This window comes from Pelmatolapia mariae, linkage group LG13 (assembly GCF_036321145.2).
Source record: "Pelmatolapia mariae isolate MD_Pm_ZW linkage group LG13, Pm_UMD_F_2, whole genome shotgun sequence".
Classification (NCBI taxonomy): domain Eukaryota; kingdom Metazoa; phylum Chordata; class Actinopteri; order Cichliformes; family Cichlidae; genus Pelmatolapia; species Pelmatolapia mariae.
In genome coordinates this window covers 4,856,310-4,877,464 of record NC_086238.1, presented here as the reverse complement: position 1 = coordinate 4,877,464, position 21,155 = coordinate 4,856,310, and the positions used below count along the sequence as shown (strand labels likewise).

The window sequence follows — 21,155 nt, the reverse complement described above, 5'->3', positions numbered from 1 at the left end:
TTAGTTCAGAGTGGAGTATATGTTTTTAAATATTATGATATGATTAAATTCACTGTGTAATTGTTTCATGTCATTTTAAATAGTGGCAGTACAAACAGGCCTTTTGTGAATGTTTTAGTCTCTGTTAGCGTGTGCTCATGTCCACCCTGACTGGTCCATTATTAACAGTGAGTGAGATGTTGTTATTATTGGCGAGATTTACAACATATGCTGTTCTGGCTGCTCTCCAGCCCTGTCTGTTTGTCAGTCACACGCACACACACACACACACACACACGTGCAACACATGCACACACTTGTACTCATCATGTTAATAAGCTTATTATGTTAATCAGGGCTTCAACAGCACCTGAAATACCTCTCTTCTTGTTTCTGCCTCCTTCTCTTCTCCTTCTCCCTTCCAGAGGTTTGCAGAGTGGAACATGAGGGGATGAAAGAGAGGAGAGCGAGTGAGGGAAGGCATGATTAGAGGATGGAGAAGGCAGGATAAGACAGGATGGAGAGGACAGTGCAAGGAAGGCAGGCAGGGATGAAGAGTAGGAAGGCGGCCCAAACGCGAGATTTTGATGTAAAAGTGACTTACTAAACAGTACATTTTTCCTTAAAACACACACACAAACACACAAATAGACACGAAACACAGCAGTTTACCATGCAGTACTTGTGCCACCCAGCTTGGAGGTTGGTGTGGCCCTGACTTGGACTGGAGGCTGTTCCTGCCTTTTCCATCCAGGGACATTCTTGTCTGTCACTGCCAGGAGAGCTTAGTGTGCCAGGGAGAGCTGGCAGCAACCGGGGGGGCATCTGGTAGGCCACGCCAACACGCTGACTTTCCTACTGTAACAGGAGCCTCTGAAGACCTGCCATCCCATAATATTTGCCTCTGTACGTGGCTGTGTATTGAGAGAGGTGGGGGCTGTCGTCTACACCTTAGCCCTTGATAACTGTGCAGCAACTTCTGTTCATCTCAGACAACTTTTTGGTTTTATTCATCCCTGGAGCCTAATGGCATATTGACTGTCCTTTGGTGCCATTCCTCGCTCATCTGTTTATTCAATGGATACCTTAAGCAGTCAATATTGTCCAATAAAATAAATGCAGACGTTCAGGAGAAAAAGCAGATGCCCAATAAAACTAATGGTCCCATTTTAAAACACAGAAATTTCGTATATTTGTGTATGCTCCTCAGGTCCTGGAGGACAATGACTACGGTCGAGCGGTGGACTGGTGGGGTCTGGGTGTTGTGACGTACGAGATGATGTGCGGTCGCTTGCCTTTCTACAACCAAGACCACGAGAAGCTGTTTGAGCTCATCCTCATGGAGGACATCAAGTTCCCGCGCACTCTGTCAGCTGACGCAAAGTCCCTGCTGTCTGGCCTGCTCTTCAAAGATCCGAACAAACGGTGTGTGTCAAAGCTTTTTTTTTTACTTTCACATGAAATCAAATTTATCCAGTAATGTGAAGCAGGACCTCTGTTAGAAATATTATTTTGATGTCAAATAAATCTCTTTATTCGTATCACCATGTCAGCAAAATTAAAATTTTTACTTCAGCTTTAATTGTATCACCAATATGGCCCGGTACTGACTTAATACAAGATATTAACAGATCTGATGAATTGACAACCACCGGCAAAAGTGGGGAAAGTTGGGAAGATGATTCATATTTGTGCTTTTTGTGTAAAGTAATTTTTCAGTTATTACAGATTAGACTAACTTGAGTTATTTTGCTATATAAACAAAAAACACCCACTACCTTTAGTGTACAGCCACTAATCATACAAATATAGAGATGTGCTGATTCTTACTGATGTTTTAATGGGCAAAGCCTTTCATTCTGTAGATCACTGATTAGCCACCATTTGTCGATATAGCAGCAGTAAGAGACGCCATATAGAAAATTGTAGAAATCTTTCTTACATTCTGTTCACACTGTGCTGTTCATGTTTTACTGCTTTTGTCACTTCTGCTTCTAACAATCCTGTCTTCACCTGTCCTCTGCCCTAGGCTCGGAGGAGGGCCAGATGATGCTAAAGAAATAATGAGACACAGTTTTTTCTCTGGTATTGACTGGCAGGATGTCTACGATAAAAAGGTATAGTTTGCATGTCTAATTAAACATAATAGGACTGTTGAAAATAATGTATTCAACTTATTAAGACAGGCAGCTGTAAAGAGCACAGTGTTACAGAGATGTGTGACTTTGTATCCTGTGCATGTGTTTCTCATATAACACCATCAAGTGAGAGTCAGGTGGCATCACTTAAGCAGCTATACAGGTGTCAAGCCTCCTCATTTGACTTTTTAAAAAAAATTTGTTTTGTTCTGTTACAGAGTTTAGTAGAGTCCAGTGATTAAAAAGCATAAAAGACCTCCTTCAAATTATTCAGTTGGTTTAACGACTATTTATAGGGTTTTATAGTAATGATGTAAAGACAAGACACTCTGGATCTGAGGCTTGGATGTTAACTATGAATAATAACTGTGGTGAAAGGAGGATTTTGGTGGATTTATTTCTTCTTCTTCCTGGCCTTTTTTTTCCTGACTTTTAGTTACAGGAATTTTTATGTCTGTCAGTCTGGAACAACAACAACGACCACTGCTGTTATTTACAATCTGATCTGATCTCTTCGCATCTCTGTCCCAGCTCGTTCCTCCGTTCAAGCCTCAGGTGACGTCGGAGACAGACACCAGATACTTTGATGAGGAGTTCACAGCTCAGACCATAACAATCACCCCACCAGAGAAATGTGAGTGTCTGCTGCCTCTTTCTTTTCCACATGCGCACATGAACAAATAAGTCAAGAATAAAATTTGACTAAATCACATATGTATTTTTTTAAATTTTGTTTTTTTACAAAGCTGCAGATTTTGTCCTTGGACATAATGGTGAAATAAACAAACACACCGTTCTCTGTTGTCGGGTGTTTAATACGTGTCAGGATTTCTGTAAAATGTTAGTGGTGAAATTACAGCATTTACTCAAACAGATGACTGTTTCACACTGTGGAACAAACACCTTTGTCTGTTTATTCGAGTGTCTCTGTGTTAGTCCTCCGGCCACATGCAGCTCTTCAGGGCTTCTGGGATACAGATCGTGCTTTAAAATCATTTAACGCTGTATTATACATGACGGGAACTGATGAGAGGTTCCACTTGTTTGTAGGTCACATGTTAGTAGTATGAAACTGGCACATCAGAAACTTACTTTTTAATTGTTTAACTCGACAGTAACAGAGAAGATGATCAGATGAGAGAGAGAAGTTGTATATTTCCTGATTGATGTCATGTATTAATACAAATGAACTGTGTTATATAGTAAATGCTTTAAAAATGACCTCTGAATCTTCATGTGTTTTTTTTCTTAGTCGATGAGGATGGGATGGACTGTCTGGACAATGAGAGACGACCACACTTCCCGCAGTTCTCGTACTCTGCCAGCGGTCGGGAATGAACTGTCCATCACAGTGACATCATCACAGCTGGTCTCTGAGGCCATCACTGTGGGCGCAAAGAGACCCACAGCTTTGGACCAACCCAGAACAACCATGACTTGAAGGATTTTTGCCCTTCTCCTCTTCCTCATTATCTGTTTTTCACCTCTCCAGTGTGCTTCTTCTCTCTCTCTCTTTTTTTTTAATTCTCCCCAATCCCTCCTTAGAAAAAACCTTCAGGCGAAATTCCGGTCCAATCCTGCACTGCAACCCCAGGTGATCCGAACTGTGATGTGATCAGTTGTTATGTAATGACCCTTTAATGATGGGAGCACCTCCGGTGGCCTGCTGTGCTTTGACGTGTGTCGGGCCTGCCAAACTCTAAAAATGAACATCTCTGATGCACTTAGACAACAGCTGATGCATTTCTGTGGAGACGTTTTTGTGGCTTCATCTGTGGGACGGAAACACAGCATTTTGAATCATTCAAAACCCAAACTGCCATTACCAGTTGTATCTCAGGCTTTTGCAGACAGGTCAGATTTGAAATCCTCAGTTACATAATTCTGGGATTTATTGAGGCTGCCTGGCATCGAGGAAGCAGTTGTCACCAGTGAGCAGAATCCTACACACCTCATGTTGTCGAGCAGGATTTGACTCAGGTTTTGCTCAGTGCAAGTCATTATCATCGTTGCTGCTATTTCAACTACTACAACAACTACTACAGGTACCGCTGTTCCTACTGCTCTTATACTATTACTGCTTATACTAAAACCCGGTGCTACAATACTGGCTAAATGCTGCTGATCATTATACAGGCGCCAGCAAAACATGAACCACATTTATGCTTATACAGCTGCAGAACAGCTGCTGCTCCTGATGCACAGCTCTTACACATCAGCTCTGTAGATCAAACGCGTGTCGTGTGTGTCTGTGTGCGTGTTTAAGGTCCAGTTATGGGTTTGTGTTTTAAGATCGCATCTCAAAGCACAGCAGTTCAGAAGGATGTGACTCAAACCATGAGCTTTACTACATAACCTACAGTGCAGTGCAAGATGGTCGATGCATATATTACTGAAGAGGTGAAAACAGCTGGTTTGAATGTTCCCCCCAATTTTTTTTTTTCTTTTTTAGTTTTCAGTCCCGCTGAGTTTAAATCTCTGAAAGGGAAAACAAAAGCAAAACGGTACTTTTGTTTCGACGATGGAAAGCTTTACTGTGACGCATCGTTATAGCGGCTGTTGGATCCATGTGGCTGTACCTCTGTGTCTATGTGCAGGAAAGGGAACCTGAAGAAAGGAGCAGATTCAGCACAGAGCAAAAAAAAAGTCTGAGATGGCAGGGTGAGTGCAGCGATGAGAAAAAAAATCAGGAAAGATGTGAAATATTTATAATGTGATAAGGAGCCGTGAGGTAACAGCTGATCTGTTTCCTGTGAGTTTCTCTTGTAGGTATAAAAAGTATATATGTTTCGTGAGGAGGTACACGTCAACTGTTATGGGTTTACAAGAATCACAGCAATGATTATAATATATATATGTTTTATTTATTGTTCTACTCATCAGTTTTATATTTAACTTTTTCTATTGTTATTACATTATTCTAAAAAGAAATATATTGTTATTTCTTAGGGCTGAGAGGGAAAAAAAAGCACCTCAAGAAACAAAAATGGCTGAAGAATGTAGGAGGGAAAGCAGATAGCCTTCCTGCTCCATTTGTTTTTTTGTTTTAATGTTTTCGTGTTGTTTTGTGACCAAAATGTGACAGCCCAGAGGTGACAGGACATATTAAAGACAGACGACGAAAGTTTGGGAGAAACACCTAGGAATCTGCATAATTATCTCAATGAGATGTCAGATATGAAGACTAGTAGATGTCGCTCATATTTATTCTTATTACAGGTGTGTGTCGGTGATGGTTGAGGCACAGTTGGGTGAGAAAGACAAAGTGGAAGTTGAGCAGAAGGATAACAAGTGCAGTACAAAAGGCTGAATGCAAGGCTTTAGCTGTAAGTGTTTTGAGGAGAGAGGTGAGTTAGTACTCTGTTAAGAAATGTATGTTTGAAGGCGAGTCGTCGTGTTCCTGTCGGTTCTTTGGATGTTTAGAAGATCAAGTTTATTTAAAGATCAGGTCCTTACCACTAAACCATCCCCGCACTCTTCTGTCTATAACGTGCGCCGTCATTTCTCCCTTGTGGACTTTTCTTTGTTTCCAGTCGTCACGTTGTCGTATGTCTTCCAGTCTGACCAACAAGATTTGAAAGTCCCCTCAAAGTCACTGTCTTCAAATGGCCGGTAAGCCTTACGGTTTAGCTCAGAACAAGTCAAAGACGTTGACACCCAGCATTTCTGAGACAAAAATATATATATCGCCAGATTTGAGGTAATATATTTTTAAAATTTTAAAATAGCGACATGTTCATCTTGTGGGGGAGATGTCACCTTCAGTGTCAGGATGACGGATTAAAAGAGTACCAGGGGATGTGCTCTTATTAGCCGTGGAAAACTGTATTCCACTTTATTTATTTGAATGTTTTTATCTTTATTGATGGATAACTTGAATTTATTTTCTATTTAATTTATTTAATGTTGTTTTGGCGTTTAGCAGTAAGGGGATGTAGCTGTGTTTCAACACTTTGTGCTAAAAATAAATGTCTCCTTTTTTTTTTTTTTCTTCCATTTCCAGATATACAACAAATTACCTGTTTTTCCGCTGCTCTGAAGTCCATATGCTTTACTGTTGCACATCCATTAAACCGCTACTAGGCGCTTTATGGCAGAAAGTATAAAAGGATGGCGCTGGCCTGCAAGCTGTAGTCCTCCTCTGTCCGCTTCACCAGTCCTGAGTCAAAGTGGCACTCAGAACTCTTATGAAAAATACTGCTCTGTGATCGATTGAGCCTGTCTGGCACGGCTGAAGCGAAATGAGTACAAATCCCACCCAGCTGGCACCCTCGACAGGCTCAAGCAAACGCTCCCCAAGTATTTGGAAGGATTTCAGCTTTGATTTGACCCAGGTCTGCGAGCGACTGAGGAGTTCTAGCTGCATGTGCACGCTTAACGCCAAAAATCATTAGAAACCAGAGTTCATAAAATATCGCTTTGTAGCTTCGGCCATAGCACTTTCAACACCCATCACTTTTTATATGACTCAGAGGAGTCTGGTTCAGCTTTGCTTTAAAGGAAGACTTTTAGCTTGTTTTTTTATGTTTGTAAGGAAATGAGGATTTTTCAAAACACATCTCCCCCTCCATCTACAACCACTAGCTTTGATGTTGAGAGTTGGCGAGACCGGATGAAGTGTGTCGCATGCTGAGACGAGTTAGAGCGGGCTGTGAACTGGGCTCAGTTGGAATTTTTAGTAAATTGGTCAGTGTTTGTTTAAAAAAAACAAATCCACTGATCAGCCGTGGCACTGATGTCCCAGATTCCTGCTCTGATTCGCAAAGTTTGTTTCAACAGTAAGCCGCCAACTCTCCTCCACTCCATCCTCGATGGATACAGGTCCATGTAGTGACAGCAATGATATCAGAGTCTGACTGTGGGGTCAGAGATCATAAAAAAAGAAGGGTTTCCTCTGACTTTTAATAGGGGGGAAGGTAACGCTTTGTAACACACTTTGTCAGTGTGGAACAGCAAATCAGTCGTGGACACGTGGCTCAGTTCTTAAACTGAATGCAGAAATTCATTGTTCCTCACAGCTTTACTGGTGACCTCAACAGTTTGAGATTTGATGCTGCGCTGATGGTGTTCCCTCTTAAAGCTGCTGCTGTTTGTACACCTATCACACAACACATAAGACCCCACTCGCGTTTCAGACATATGTAAAATTCTTTCAACAACCGACCTCTTCCATTGTTAATGAACCCATCAGCTCTAAATGGCAAACCGCTCTCCGCCAGGTGATCAGTAAACGGCTCGAGTGTTTGGAAGGTGAAAGTGTTCGACCTCGTGTCTGCGGCAGATTCCCCCTCCCCTCTCTGGTACTAGACCGCTATCATCACATTTAACATAAACAAGCATGAGATGGATTTATTTATAAACGGCAAACAAAAAAAACAAAACAGCAAACATGTACAAATATTACACAGTATAACTGGGTTTTGATGCCATGTCCATCCACTGTAGCTTTACAGTTGCATGAGACATTTGCGGACAGCTTCCAGCTGTTCGGCAGAGTGGGCCGCGTTTTCCCGAGTCGCTGCGCGGCCGAGGTCGTCGTCGCTCTTGTCGAAGGCACAGAGATGGCGTAGACTCTGACACGGCATCGGGGAAACTCTGGAGAGCTTCACAGAAAAGCGGATCAAACTGCCTTTTTCTGTGCTCCGTGCAGATGCAGAGCTGCTGGCCAGTGAGCCCGCCACGATGTGAAAACAACAAATTACCATCAACATGAAGCTGTTTTTTTTACTCTGTACATCCTTAGTATTTTTACACATAAAATGTATATGATAGGGATGCACATTATTTTCCTTCTTACAGACAGCTTCAATAAAGCACTATGTCAATCTGCTGCCATCGTGTCGACTTTTTGTTCGCTTTGTGGACCGCCCCGAAGTTTCAGCTCAGTCTAAACAGAGCAAAAAAACAATGTTCACCAAAAACTCACAAAATGAGTGTTGGGGGTGCGCCTTGCACACATCATAACAATCTTTAATATAAATCAAGTCTATGTCCAGTATGGCAGAGGTTTACAGAGGCACTTTATGCTCGAAGTTTCCCAGCAAATAAAATCCTGTAATGGAAGTAAAGTTTGGATTAGGATCTTTACAGTTTTTAATCTGGGACACTTCCTATTGGACACGGAGTTGTGCATCATTTTAGCATTTCTATATAAAGAAGTAGTACTTCAGAAAGTTCATTAGTGGACTGAGCTTTTATTTATTAAAATGGATTCTAAAGTGGGAGGGAAAAAAAACATACTTTGAATACTCACTTGACCTATCAATCATAATTACACTCATGAGACAAAAAAAATGCCACAAAAAACCCAGTTACATGAACACAATCCACATTAATACCGAATAGAGGACATAAATATCCTCTAAGTAAACAACAGTTTGTTTTCCTGTTGACAAACGAACAGAACATCGTGATCCACGGAGCGATGAAGGGAAACCGGCAAGACAGACTCATGTGGACAGAGTCTCAGTTCGTCTCATGTTCGGCAGCTTGAAAGACAAACACATAACACATAGTGAGAAGTGTATGTGAACACACACAGAGGCGCGCACAAACACACCCTGTGATAATGAATCACAGCAGAATACAGACAACATGTTTTTCAGCAAATCCAGAACCAGACAGAATCATTAGTCACGAAGGGACAAATGTCTTCTTACTGGTTTTTATTCTTGGTAAAGTGACAACTCTTAGCGTGCTCCCGGAGAGAAAAGACACGACTACAAATTCATTTAGTATCAGAACAGTGAGTCACACACACAATCACACACTCCTCTGTGTGTTCGTGTGTTTGTACCTCGATGCGTAGGCTCTGCATCTCCTCGCTCAGTGTGTTTCTCTCCTGCATCAGCTGGTTCTGTTTGGCCAGCAGCTCACACACCTGCTGGGCGCTGCTCTGACAGTGACGGTCCAACTGCTGCAGCCTGCAACACACACACACGCACACAATATTGACTGAAAGAGTGTGAGAAGAACGTACCCTCCTGGCTAATATAAAACCAAATGTTGTAAATATTGAAAGAGAGCTGGATCCACAAAAGCTTTTAATATCACTGGACTTTGTTTTGATCAAGCAATCAACGGTGTTTACAGGGATACGAGTGCAGTCTAAGTTTTTCACTGTGAGTGCACATAGGGATGATGCAGTAGCTGAAATGTATCAAAGGACTGGATGCTGGCCAGATGTTTATATAATGACGGATATTAAAAATTCTTCTTTTAGACACTTTTTGAAAACTATAAAGTACGTTTAAAAAAAAAAATGCTTACTTGAGGCATCGAGTCGATGAGCTTGGTGCATTAAGAGCTAATTTATATACAGAAGAAGTTTAGTCCAGTAGGCCGCATGATCAACCTATTGATAATTAATGAGGAAGAGTCAACAAAAAACAAACAAAAAAACACCCATCTTAAGTGAAACTGGATGAAATCTTCTGAAAACACTTATTCAGGGATACATTAGTGACACACTGGACCAAATATTTTTTATAAAATCTGATTTCCCCAAGACTTCACAGAGTGACTAGTAACCAAAGTTACCAGTTCATGACTCAGCTGGTGTTTCTCATCAACAGAATCGGAGTAAAATGATTATTTAAGTTGCCATGATGCCTGCAGGCCTCAAACTTTAGTTTTTATCTAACTCCCTAAAAGTGCAACTACACGTCACGTCGACGCAGCCCGCAACTATTCTGATTGGTCTGTTCAGTACTGTTGATTCCTCCTGTGAATTTAGTACACAGAAGTCTACATCAGGCCTTACAGGCGTGTCATATTTTCCACCTCATAGATATGCTGCACTGCAGATGTCTGCAACTGTAAACACTCCTTTGCAGAGACATTACAAGTCAACAGCTCTGCCTGCGGTCTTCAGAGCGATATAGCAGGAATGAGTGCTCGTTATTAACTGAATATAATCCCTCCATGAGAGACTGAGGGACACTGTGTGCTCACAGGGCAGCAGCTTGTCACTCATACAATCCTTCATCATTTTTGCTGACTTTAATGACTTTATAAGAAAATAAGCTTCACATGGTGTTCAGTAAGACTTCAAACTAGTGATGGAGCTCATACACTCCTCAGGATTGTGTTTTCTCAGGTCAAAGATCAAATGAGCCAATGGTAACTTTCCTTTACACTTCGCAACAAAGTGAGTTACTAAAAGACGTCGCCCCCTGTGGGACACTGAAAGAAGAAGAAAAATGCAGTGACTTCATTTTTAGATTTTCAGACCTATAAGATACATGCATCGTTCTTACTGCTTGCTTTTTCAGGACTTCCAACATAGAGAGTGTTGTAGTATCACTATATCAAGATCATTACTATGGGCAACATACTTTCATACAGTTTGTTTTTTAATTTAATGATTTTCCACTCATAAATGATAATAATGAGAAAATTAACCCATAACTATAGATTGAGTTAGTGCAATAAAGTAAGATTTGATAACATGGGACAAAGTGATCAAAAGACATGTTGACCATTCATTTGTTTTAGTCACTGTTTTCATCACTGCAGCGGACATTAGCATCTCAGGATATTACATCTATCTAACGAGATCATTCAAAAGTAATTATTCTTTAAAAATTACTCGGATTTTCTTGGTTATATCATCAGTCTGTCATCCTGTAGCTGTCAAAAACAGTCAGTCTGGTGAGAAAGTTGTGTGTGTGTGTGTGTGTGTGTGTGTGTGTGTGTGTGTGTGTGTGTGTGTGTGTGTGTGTGTGTGTGTGTGTGTGTGTGCGTGCGTGCGTGGGTGCAGTTCTGAAGTTTTGATCTTTACTACGACATCCCAATTAGTGTGTCCCCCCCTCTGACACAGCCGCTCCTGCAGACAATGAACTCTTTCACTGCACACTAGGATTAAACTCAGAGAGAGTGTGTGTGTGTGTGTGTTCCAGCTAGAGTTGAAGGATGTGTGAGAAATTGTGTGTGTCGAATGTGTGTTTGGGGGTGGTGGATGAATGTCTGTTGAGATATTTGCCACCAGCAGCCCATTATTTCACTCATTCATCCATCCATGCTCCCCTCAAATGCAGTGGTGAACTCATTCATTTACTCACACACACACAGATAATGAGAGAGATGTCACAGCACTGGAATGCACATTTACATATTTAACCAGCCATCTATAAAATTATACATATTTCTGTCTTCTATATGAGGAACTTTAGGATAATTTAGAGACTCTTGCACACATAAAACAATGCTTGAAACAAAGTATTAAGTACAATTACTCGAGTACCACAACTTCAGATTACTCATGCTTTACTTATGTATTTTCATTTTTTTTATTTACTTCTGCTAGATTTCAAAAGGAAATGTATCATTTAGTCTGATATGTCTATTAAATAAAAATAGCCACTAGTTAATCCTCTATAACATGATGAAATATTAAAGATTAAACCAGTTCTCAATGAATAAAACACTTTTGTGGCAGGATTTATTTGTTTTTGTTTCTCTCCTGTGTAGGAACCTGACCTTTAGATTACAAACCACAGACTAGCACCACCTCAAGGAGCATTGGAAGTTATATACTGCTCACATATTGATATGCAGCTAATAAAAAAGGGAAAAAATGCCCTACATAAGAATAATCATAAATCCAGTATCTCAGATTCTTAGAATATTATTAAAGACCTGTATAAAAGAGATTTTAAATACAAAAATGTCCAAATTCCAAAAACTGTACACTTGGTTGGAGCTCCTTTACCACAGTTTACTGCTTCAGTGTACGTGGCATGGAGACGATCAGCTTAAAGCACTGCTGAGTGTTCCAGTTTGCTCTGGCAGTGTCCTCCATCCTTATTTTTGGATGAGGTGTTTCTCATCTTCCTCTTGAAAACATCACATAGAATACTTAAGACTTAAGAGTTCAGCCTGTATTATCAGTGTATGTTTGTATTGTGGTATTAAAACTTTATTTACTACTTACTTAGAGGGAGACAGGAGGAAATATAAAATGGTTAAAAAAGTTAAGAAAGTATCTGCTACACTTTTTGAATTTAAAAAACCAACATCGGTCTCTGCAGAGCTTCTCAGAGCTCATAAGCACCCTGTGAGGAATTTTAATTACTCTGATATGAATTATAAGCTAAAATTGTCGCTGTTTCAACAAGTTCATTAGAAAGCAATGATGTGGGGGGATACAGACAAGGAAGAGCGAAGAAGAGGAGGATGAAGAGGGTAGTGGCTCGGGGCAGAGAGAGACAGAGAGGGGGTAGCTGGGAGGGAGACAGATGCCCCTGCCCTGCTGGTCATGTTGGCAGTGGTAGTGCTGGCTGTGTGAGACAGACGGGGGAGGCGAACATCCCAACACTTCACACTGCTCTCCCCACCCACATGGTCCTCACTCCGCTCTGCAGGGTTTAATCCTTTTTTTTTTGCCTGTCCTTCTTCATCATCCCTACCTTCCCTCTTTGAGCCTCCTCCTTCTCCTCCATCCTGTCTCAGGGCCCGCTGAGTGGTTTATCCCAGACCTGGAGGCTCTGTCCAGTCCTGGAGGCTGAGGGCGATGACTCCCCTCCCTGCCTGGTGTTCCTCCAGCCGGCTGCCAAGCTGTCCTGACCAACCACCCCCTCACTCCCTCCTCCCACTCTGCTCTACCTCCTACGCCTTCACACAGCACCGCAGCAGGACATCGCCACGTCACCCAACAACACAACAAACACACACACAGAAGCAGCCCCGCTGCGGTGAGCGAAGACACAAGGTACAAACACAACCAGTGCGGGGATGTCGGCCACACACACACACACACACACACACACACACACACACAGCGGAGCACCTAAAGGTCAGAAACAGAGCCTGTTGTTCTGAAGCTGTAAATGTTTGATGAGGGAAGTGTTGGGAATGTGTCGACTGAAGGCCTTTAGCTCCACACCACTGAACTAATCTGAGTCACGCTGAGAAAATGCCAGTCCTTATCCAGTCATGCCCTCTGATATCGATACATGTAGATGCACCACTTCGAAAATCAAAGAGAATTTACGGGAGATTTTGTGGCGATGACTTGGCCCGCTTTGAAATCCACTCTGAAATCCACTCTATAATCCAACAGGGGTTTTACACTTTGTCTGCTAGTGGAGAAAAATGTGACACTGGAGTGAAAATGTATTCATTCATTGATTAAAGCTGGGAGGATATTTCTCTGAAATGATCCACAACTTGTTCACAGAGGACATCTGTGAACAAGTTGTCCTCAACAACTTTAACTTAAACTTTATTACCCAAAATAAAATATTTCTAGTCCTACAGAGAGTTCTGTTGTTTGCATTCAGAAGTTTAACTTAATCAAATTTCTTTTTTCACGCACAAACCACTACTCTTTAAAATCTGTATCTCAAAACTATCCCTCTTCAAAATGTGGATATTCTTTCAAATGTGAGTCTAAATCATTTAAATCCTCTATTTAAATAAACATCGTGAAATGACAACATACTAAATGTTTAAACTGAGAAAATGTCTTTCTTACTTTTTTTTTTTTTTTAATGTGTGTTCTCTTTGAGTTTGATCCCTGTAACGTGTTGGGAAAAGACTGGAAACGTTATTTAATTGGGGAAAAAAGTGGGAAAAAACACCTGTTGGAATATCTTTAAAGTAATTAGGTTAATTGAAAACAGGTTTAGTAGCATGGCTGGCCTACAAAACACATGCACTTGGAGACTATCTTATAAAAAGAATTTAAAAAGTCCGGATGGAGAGGGGAGTCACCATGTTTAAGGTGTAAGGTTTATCTAAAACGATAAAAAATTGGGGGGTGTATTACTAAAAGAGTCAGAGATTCTGGAGCAGAATGGGAGGAAGTAGGGAGGAGGCCAAAAATCAGGCCTTCAGATAGCGCTGCATTTGACAGCCGTGTAGTGGAAATCCCTGCATCGACTCAGGGACGCTTCTAAAAACTAGTCTAAATTAGCATACACTCACCAGCCACTTTAATAGTCTTACCTGTTGACGCAAGTATCTCATCAGCCAATCACATGACAGCAACTCATTGCATTTAGGCATGTAGACGTGGTCAAGACAACCTGCTGAAGTTTAAATCGAGCATCAAAATGGGGAATAAAGGTGATTTAGGTGACTTTGAACGTGGCGTGGTTGTTGGTCTGTATTTCAGAAACTGCTGATCTGCTGGGATTTTCCTCACAAAACCATCCTGACGAGAGGGATCATCCAACATATCAGCACAGAAATCAAAAACTAGCATCGGTGATTGAATGTGAGGCATTAGAGCAGATGGCACACTCAATTAGCACATTTTTGAAGTCGCCATTAACACAGACAGAGTTCTGGAATATCGACATCTTGTTCAGGAAAGCGTTCTTATTTCAGCAAAATAACCACACGTATTACAGCAGAGCGGCTTTGCAGTAAAAGAGTCCAGGTGAAAAGAAAATGACCTCCCTGCAGTCCTGAACTGACCCCGGCTGAACTTTTAACTACAGGAGCTAATCGTCTCAACTCCCACACACATGCAGAGTGTTTCTGAAAGAAGAGGTGATGCAACACAGCGGTCAACATATATATTTTTTATTGCGTTGCTACCCTTGAATTCAAAATGAGCTTTTACGTGTTGCCTTTTCGTTACTTTCAGTTTAAAACAGGCTTTAAATAGTTACATTACATTTTACACTTCCACAAAAATAACTTTGTAGCTGTTTTTTACTCAACACACTGATCACCCATTCCTAAAGCATAACTGGGTCTCTCTGGAGTTAATATATCCAAAACACAATTATTCTGAACAAAATGGCAACAGCTGTACAAAATGTAAAATGCCAGCAGGCTTCTACACAACCCCCTGACGTGACGGTAAGTGAGCTAAGCAGGCAGCCAGTAAATCAGTCGGCCAGGTCGTGGCTCGAGATGTTTAAACCGGCTATAGGTTGTAAGCTGAAGGTTTATGTAATGCAGTAAGTGAAGGATTTGACCCCAGCGCAGACATAAACAACCACAGACGCAGTTTGTCTGGCCTCAGAGACGCCAACCTCTGACCTTACACAACACACTTTCTCTAATCCACTTCACCTCACCTTGAAACCCCGCCTCCTAGGGGGGATGTGTGTATATGCGTGTGTGTGTGATTAAGGTAGCGCTCCTTCCAGCAGCTAAAGCAGCAAATCCAATAACTGGTCTCTATCGACTGGCACACTCATTAATTAGGGCTTAAAACGGCTTAATGCTCAGGCACTGCCCTACACTGAACACCCCCCCCAAACACACACACACACACTGCTGGCTTGCTGGCTCAGTTCTGCACACTGCTTGGAATGGGTTAGGTTAGAAGGAAGCTTGGATTCACTGACTGACTGATGGGAGGACAGATAAACGGATGTTTGGGTGAAGGGGATCTGCAGCCGGTGAAAAACGAGGGCTGACAGTTTGTGGTGTCAGGTGAGGTGTCGGACTGTGCGGTGGTGGGGGCGAAGAGAAACCGAGGTTCCAAGCTCCAGCCGTCACCATCCCCCTGCTGCCTGCTGATGGCTGGGCTGGCAGCTCAGTAACCGGGGTTAGAGAAGGAAAAGGTTCCCCGGCTGACCTGGTAAAAGGACACCACCTGCTGGATCCAGCGCTTTACTGACACACACACACAACACACACATCTACACTGAAATAATTCCCCTAAAATACCTGAAAACAGCTTCCAGAGCAGTCCTGGTACTAAGTGTGTATTCTGCTCTCCAGCAGACATGACAGAAGCAAGTTTTGCTGGGAGGCAGTTTGCAGTAATTTCCCCTGACAGCCCAATAATCAAACTCTGCTCACAATCTGCACCTCGAACCACAGCACTCTCTATTGACTGCTGCTAGTAAGGAGATTAATTACAACACACAAACACAGACACAGCTACCTCTCTCTGGTATACATCAGTCGTAGCCCACAGCTAGTGTCTAAACTCTGTTGTGTGTGTACGTGTTTGTCTGTGTTTGCATATTTATTTACAGGTGGGAGCATATGTCCTAAAGGCATGGTCCAAAGGGAAAGTGCTAACGTCACGTTAGAAAAACAGAGACACTGTAATAGATACAGAAGATCTGGAAGCGGCATTCAGGTCTGTCACTCAGCAGCCCCTTATGAATGTGTGTGTTCCTATCACTAAACAAATCAGCCAGTGGAGCGTGCCACTTTAAGAAAATATTTATCGCACAGTGCATAGATTATCAAAATTACTCGAAAACAAACCACAGAGTAAACTGACGCTATCCTGCATAAAGTGGGTTGTGAGATCAGGTATTTTACTTCTTTTTTTTTTAGAGTAAAAAAAAAGAAAAGAAAATCTGTCAGCGATGGTGAACGTGGGCTGTAATTAAAGAGTACATTTCAAAAATCTGCAAACCAGAGAGATAAAAACACATGCTCAAACATCACAAAAAACTAAAGAATCGGACTCAATGTTGCAAAAAATTAAATCTAAAGACAATGAAAGATCTCTGAACCTACATATGTGTGTGTGTGTGTAGCAGGCAGGGGGCCTAGGGGGGTGAAGAACGCAGGCAGACGGCCTTGGTTTGCCTGGTTACAACAACGCTGCCAGGGGCATGAAGGCTGCAGCTGCCACACACACACAAACACACACGCACAACACAAAACCATATTTCGCCCAACCCCAGGCATGCCCACCATCACCACCCTCACACCCCAGCGCTCCAGCTAAATCTTGGCTGGCACAAAACCGCACTCAAGAATATGTGTGTGTGCCTGAAGGCCATGCCCCTCGTCCTCTTCCACCAACCTGTCATGCCAGTTGTTGCTCTCGCTAACATGTGCATTTGACATGGGAACGCGATTGCTGACGCTGCGGGGTTTTGATCGGGATGAGACCGACATGCATTCCCTCACTGTCTTTTGATTTTCTTTGCTTTTTGTTTACGGCCACCTGGCAATTTCCAGAGACTTTATTCTGTAAAGGCACAGCGGACTTCACATGTGAGCGTCACGCTTGAAAGACACGCTAAGTCAGTCTTCATTTCCAGATCCACGACACAGAAGATCACTATCCCCTGAATAAACAGATAAAGAAATTACATATACTGGATATTAAAGAAGTATATTGTTTATGGGCAATTTCTAAAGCAGGATATAGTTGATTTTTTTCTGTAATTAGAAGAAATTAGAAGAAATCCTAACAATCAAATCATTTACAAAATCCTCTAAGATCCAGTAATCTTTAAATATGTATATTTTAACTGGAGCGGCTTTGGTGCACCGCATTTCTATCAAACAGAGGAAAATAGAAATTGTGAAGACAGAAATGGCGATTAAACAAATGTCGGGTGAATTGGCATCTAATCATCAAACTAAAAAAAAAAAATCATCTGTGAAGCAGCCTCTGTTAAAACTGCTCTTTTCCCCCATTAGTTTCCAGCTCACAGCTGTTCCCCTGCAGTGCTGAGCACAGTGTGAAGATCAGGAGGGGAAGAAAAAAAAGTGCCTTAGATGTTACTAGCCCGCCAGATGTTCCATGAACAGTCACATGAAAGTTGCAACTCATCTGTCGCAGTCCTGCAAAACCAATATTCAGCACTTATTAAGGGAACAACATACACGAGGCAGCGATCCTATAGCTGTTCAGTTTTAATTCCTTTTACTTTTTTGAGCACTGCACTGTGAACACATTTATATTCATGCACGCTGAATAACAGCGTGAATATAATAACCTAAAGTCTGTCAGGTCAGCTTCTTCTTCTAAGAGCACGGCGTGAAGTGAAAAATACTTTTCAGCATGTGATCACCAACATTAAATAATACTACACTTTTCTTAAAAATGTTTATTTTTTGTTGGTTGATTTTTTAATTTGGCTTCTCTTGTGTTTGTTACTACAAAGCCATGTTAACGAATCATGCTTTTATTGTGAAATCTTTATTTAACAGATGCAAGAAAATGAGTTTTAATGACATTTTTGTTCGAAAACAAAAAAGATCAGCATGCTTAAACCTTTATATAAGATTTAAAAACACTAAAACGGCATTTATATTATTACTGGGTTTTTTTTAATTTTCAAATACAATTACTTGATATTATTGCTACATTTACATTGCATGCTGTGGTACTTTAAAGTTTTTAGCTTTACATTAAAGTGAACATAAAGTTGAGAGTAAAAGAAAATAAACATCATGTCTGCTTCTTGCGCTGATTGCAACAAAAACCATAAATATCCAGCTTACTTAAGTATTAAGTTATTATCAGTAAAATAAAATTTGAAAAGTGCTGTGCAAATTATTCCTAGTATTAGGCCGTCAGCTGTGCTGTACCCAATAAAACATCTGTAATAGACACAACCTTGGTAAATCTGTCTTTTTTTCCTTCCAGTGCCATCACCTTCCGTATGATGTAATTTCATATTTTTAACATCAATTATTTTCCTTGATCATTTCAGGTGCTTTTTCTTTCATTCCCGTAAAGCGTCCCAGACAGCAGTTCACCAGCGTAAAATGAAAGGCTCCTGGCCAGTATTTATAATTAAAAATAAAATCTGGAAAGAGTTTAGGAAGGGATGTTAGAAATATATTCACGATCTGACGAAGCTGTAAACAGCTCTGAACGGGCACAGAAATCGTCGCTGCTTTCATTTCTGCATTAACAGAGGTGTTGGTGCTGCTGCAGGCTGGGAAATCATCTATTTAACGTCAGAGTTGTTTGCTGCCGTGAGGCCTCCTGACTGTTTTAAGCCGTGTGTTTGAGCTTTTGCTTTGCCGGCATTAAAGTGTTTCTGCTGATGTTACTTTTAACATTTTTTCTAAAGAAGGGGCAGGTGCTTCTGCTCGAGTTTTCTACTTGTAGTTTTATGAAGTAGTGTTAGAGTCACTGACTGGGGCTTGAGATGTGACGCTTTGCACAGTTAACGCTCCAGCTTGCAAGCCTCTGGCTACAGCCTGACATCTGAGCTGCAAATCTGTGCGTCTGTGTGTGCGTGTGTGTGTGACAGAGCTGTAAAGCCACCGTTTGACAATGCTCTTTCAGCAGGCCGCCCTGCAGTCGCTCCCGGCTACGGGAGCCAGCTGGGCCATGCGGAGACAGAAATGATGAGAAAAGAAGAAGAGGAAGATGAAGGAGGAGGGAGACGACTGATCAGCGCCATCCAGAGGTAAGAACGCAAGTATGAGTGAGGAACGAAATGGAGGTAGTGTCTTAAAACGGTTAATACTTCCTCACGTTTGCTGTTGTAAAAATTTGAAATATAAATTAAATATTTGAAATGTTTGTAAAGTAGCTGCTAACAAACCACATTCTGACTACCCAACTACCTACCTGTGATCAGTGCTTTATGATAAAAACCTGAAAGGCAAGGGGCTGCTGTTATGTGAAAAATAAAAATCCATTTTTAAAAAAATCTGTGAAAAAACAGCTATGTGTGATCAGTAAAAAAAAACAAAAAAAAAACGCATGCGAAATGTAAGGAGGTGATGTTAATATTAGCGCTCTGTGGAAGATGAATACGAGGCGTTAACGACGCTGAACCTCACACTGGGCCTTCTTTGTCTTTATCCTCACTTTCTCCACATCTCACTCTTTTTATCGTCCCTCTGTTTCTCTGTACCTCTTAGATCACACACATAGTGGCAACTCATCACACACAGATGCACACACACACAAATATCTATGTGTGCGTGTGTGCGCGCGCAAAGACACAGATGAGACAAATGAAAGCTGTCCTGTTTTCTTCTGCACAGCCTCTGCCAACTTCATTTGCAAATGAAAAGTTTTGCGAGGAGCGTCCTTTTGCTTCTGGGGCGGCATGGCAGCACACTGTGTGTTTGGGAGCGGGGGGATGAGGAGAGACGAGGGTTTGACAGAGGGTGTGTGTATGTGTGTGGCATGAGCCCAGATGAAGCAGCCCTCGCCTGAGGCTCGCTGTCCGCCCGCGGTAGCAGCAAGCCTGTTCCTTCTTCCCTGGCCCGCCGCGACCATTTGTTCCATTAACCAATCTCCTGGAGCCTCTGGTGCAAACGCACACACTCATACACACGCATGCACTCGCACACACACACATCCACAGGCATACATACTTCAACAACTGCTTGCACAGCTCATGCCACACATGGCCCTCCATCCTCCGCTCCATCCCGCCCTCCCTCTTCTGCTCTCCTCCAGACGCAAGCACCATCTTTCTCCGTGGAGGCCATATGGCCCAGTGAAGCCTGTGGATCTACAGACACATCTGCGTATATGTTGCTACTCTTCTTAAAGGGCTGCACAGTGAGCTGCGCTCGTACACCTCTACAGCACTCGTGCACCGAGGCCTGACAAACACACTCCGCTGTCTCTATGTGTGGTTAAGCAAGCGTTGGTGTTGTGCTGGTCCGTCGTACATGTGTGCGAGAGTCTATGTGCGTGACCTAAGTGTGTGCCTGCGTAGTGATAATTGGTAAAACAGCCTGCCAACAGCTGTGGGGTGAGAAAAGGTTGCGTGGTGTTTAGTACGGAAAGCAGAGGGGAGGAGGAGAAGAGAGGAGAGGAGAAAAGTTGGAGCAGGAAAGGAAAGTAAAGTGAAAAGAGATAAGAAGAAGAGAAGGGGGAGGTAAGAGGGCAGAAGAGCCACAGCTGAAAAAATAATTAATATGAATAGAAAACTGGAGAAGTTACAGTTTAAAGTCACATTTCCCAACCAACATTACTCTGTTAGAAAAAGGTTATTTCATATATAGTGAGATCGATAGATATGTTTTCCTTTTTCTTGTTAAAGCTGCATTATAAGAGAAATTTCCAACTAAAATGGACTAAAGTGGATTAAAGTTTCAGGGCCAGCTGTACATGTACTCATGCAGCGTTTTCATATTTTAATAATATCTTTGCTTTAAAAGAAATGCTCATTTTTATTTATGTATTGATTTTAAATATTTTGGAATAACTAAGAAATGCATGATTTGCACTGAGAGTTTAATGTTTCTATTAACTAATTCATCTGCACTGCAAAATGTTCACTTTTGTCACAGTTTCAGCAAAATCTAAAACCATATTAATCCAACCAAAACATCTTTTTTCTTCCGTTCGTGCTTGTATTAAGTTGTTTTCACATAATACAAACTCACAAACAT

The 21,155-nt window shown here is 41.7% G+C and overlaps 2 protein-coding genes across 3 annotated transcripts in view; one reads left to right on the top strand and one right to left on the bottom strand.

The window, feature by feature from the left end:
• Positions 1 to 7,947, top strand: part of akt3a (v-akt murine thymoma viral oncogene homolog 3a) — a 55,552-nt gene extending 47,605 nt beyond the window's left edge. For both annotated transcript variants that reach the window (XM_063491963.1, XM_063491964.1), the window contains exons 11-14: positions 1,190 to 1,404; positions 2,009 to 2,096; positions 2,649 to 2,751; positions 3,370 to 7,947. In XM_063491963.1, the coding sequence (XP_063348033.1) occupies positions 1,190 to 1,404; positions 2,009 to 2,096; positions 2,649 to 2,751; positions 3,370 to 3,455 (492 nt within the window). In that variant the 3' untranslated portion in view covers positions 3,456 to 7,947. The remainder of the gene's footprint in view (positions 1 to 1,189; positions 1,405 to 2,008; positions 2,097 to 2,648; positions 2,752 to 3,369) is intronic.
• Positions 7,488 to 21,155, bottom strand: part of sdccag8 (SHH signaling and ciliogenesis regulator sdccag8) — a 48,303-nt gene continuing 34,635 nt past the window's right edge. Inside the window, exons 17-18 of the mRNA XM_063491962.1 lie at positions 8,914 to 9,040; positions 7,488 to 8,605 (exon numbers count right to left, since the gene is read on the bottom strand). Of these exons, the coding sequence (XP_063348032.1) occupies positions 8,567 to 8,605; positions 8,914 to 9,040 (166 nt within the window). The 3' untranslated portion in view covers positions 7,488 to 8,566. The remainder of the gene's footprint in view (positions 8,606 to 8,913; positions 9,041 to 21,155) is intronic.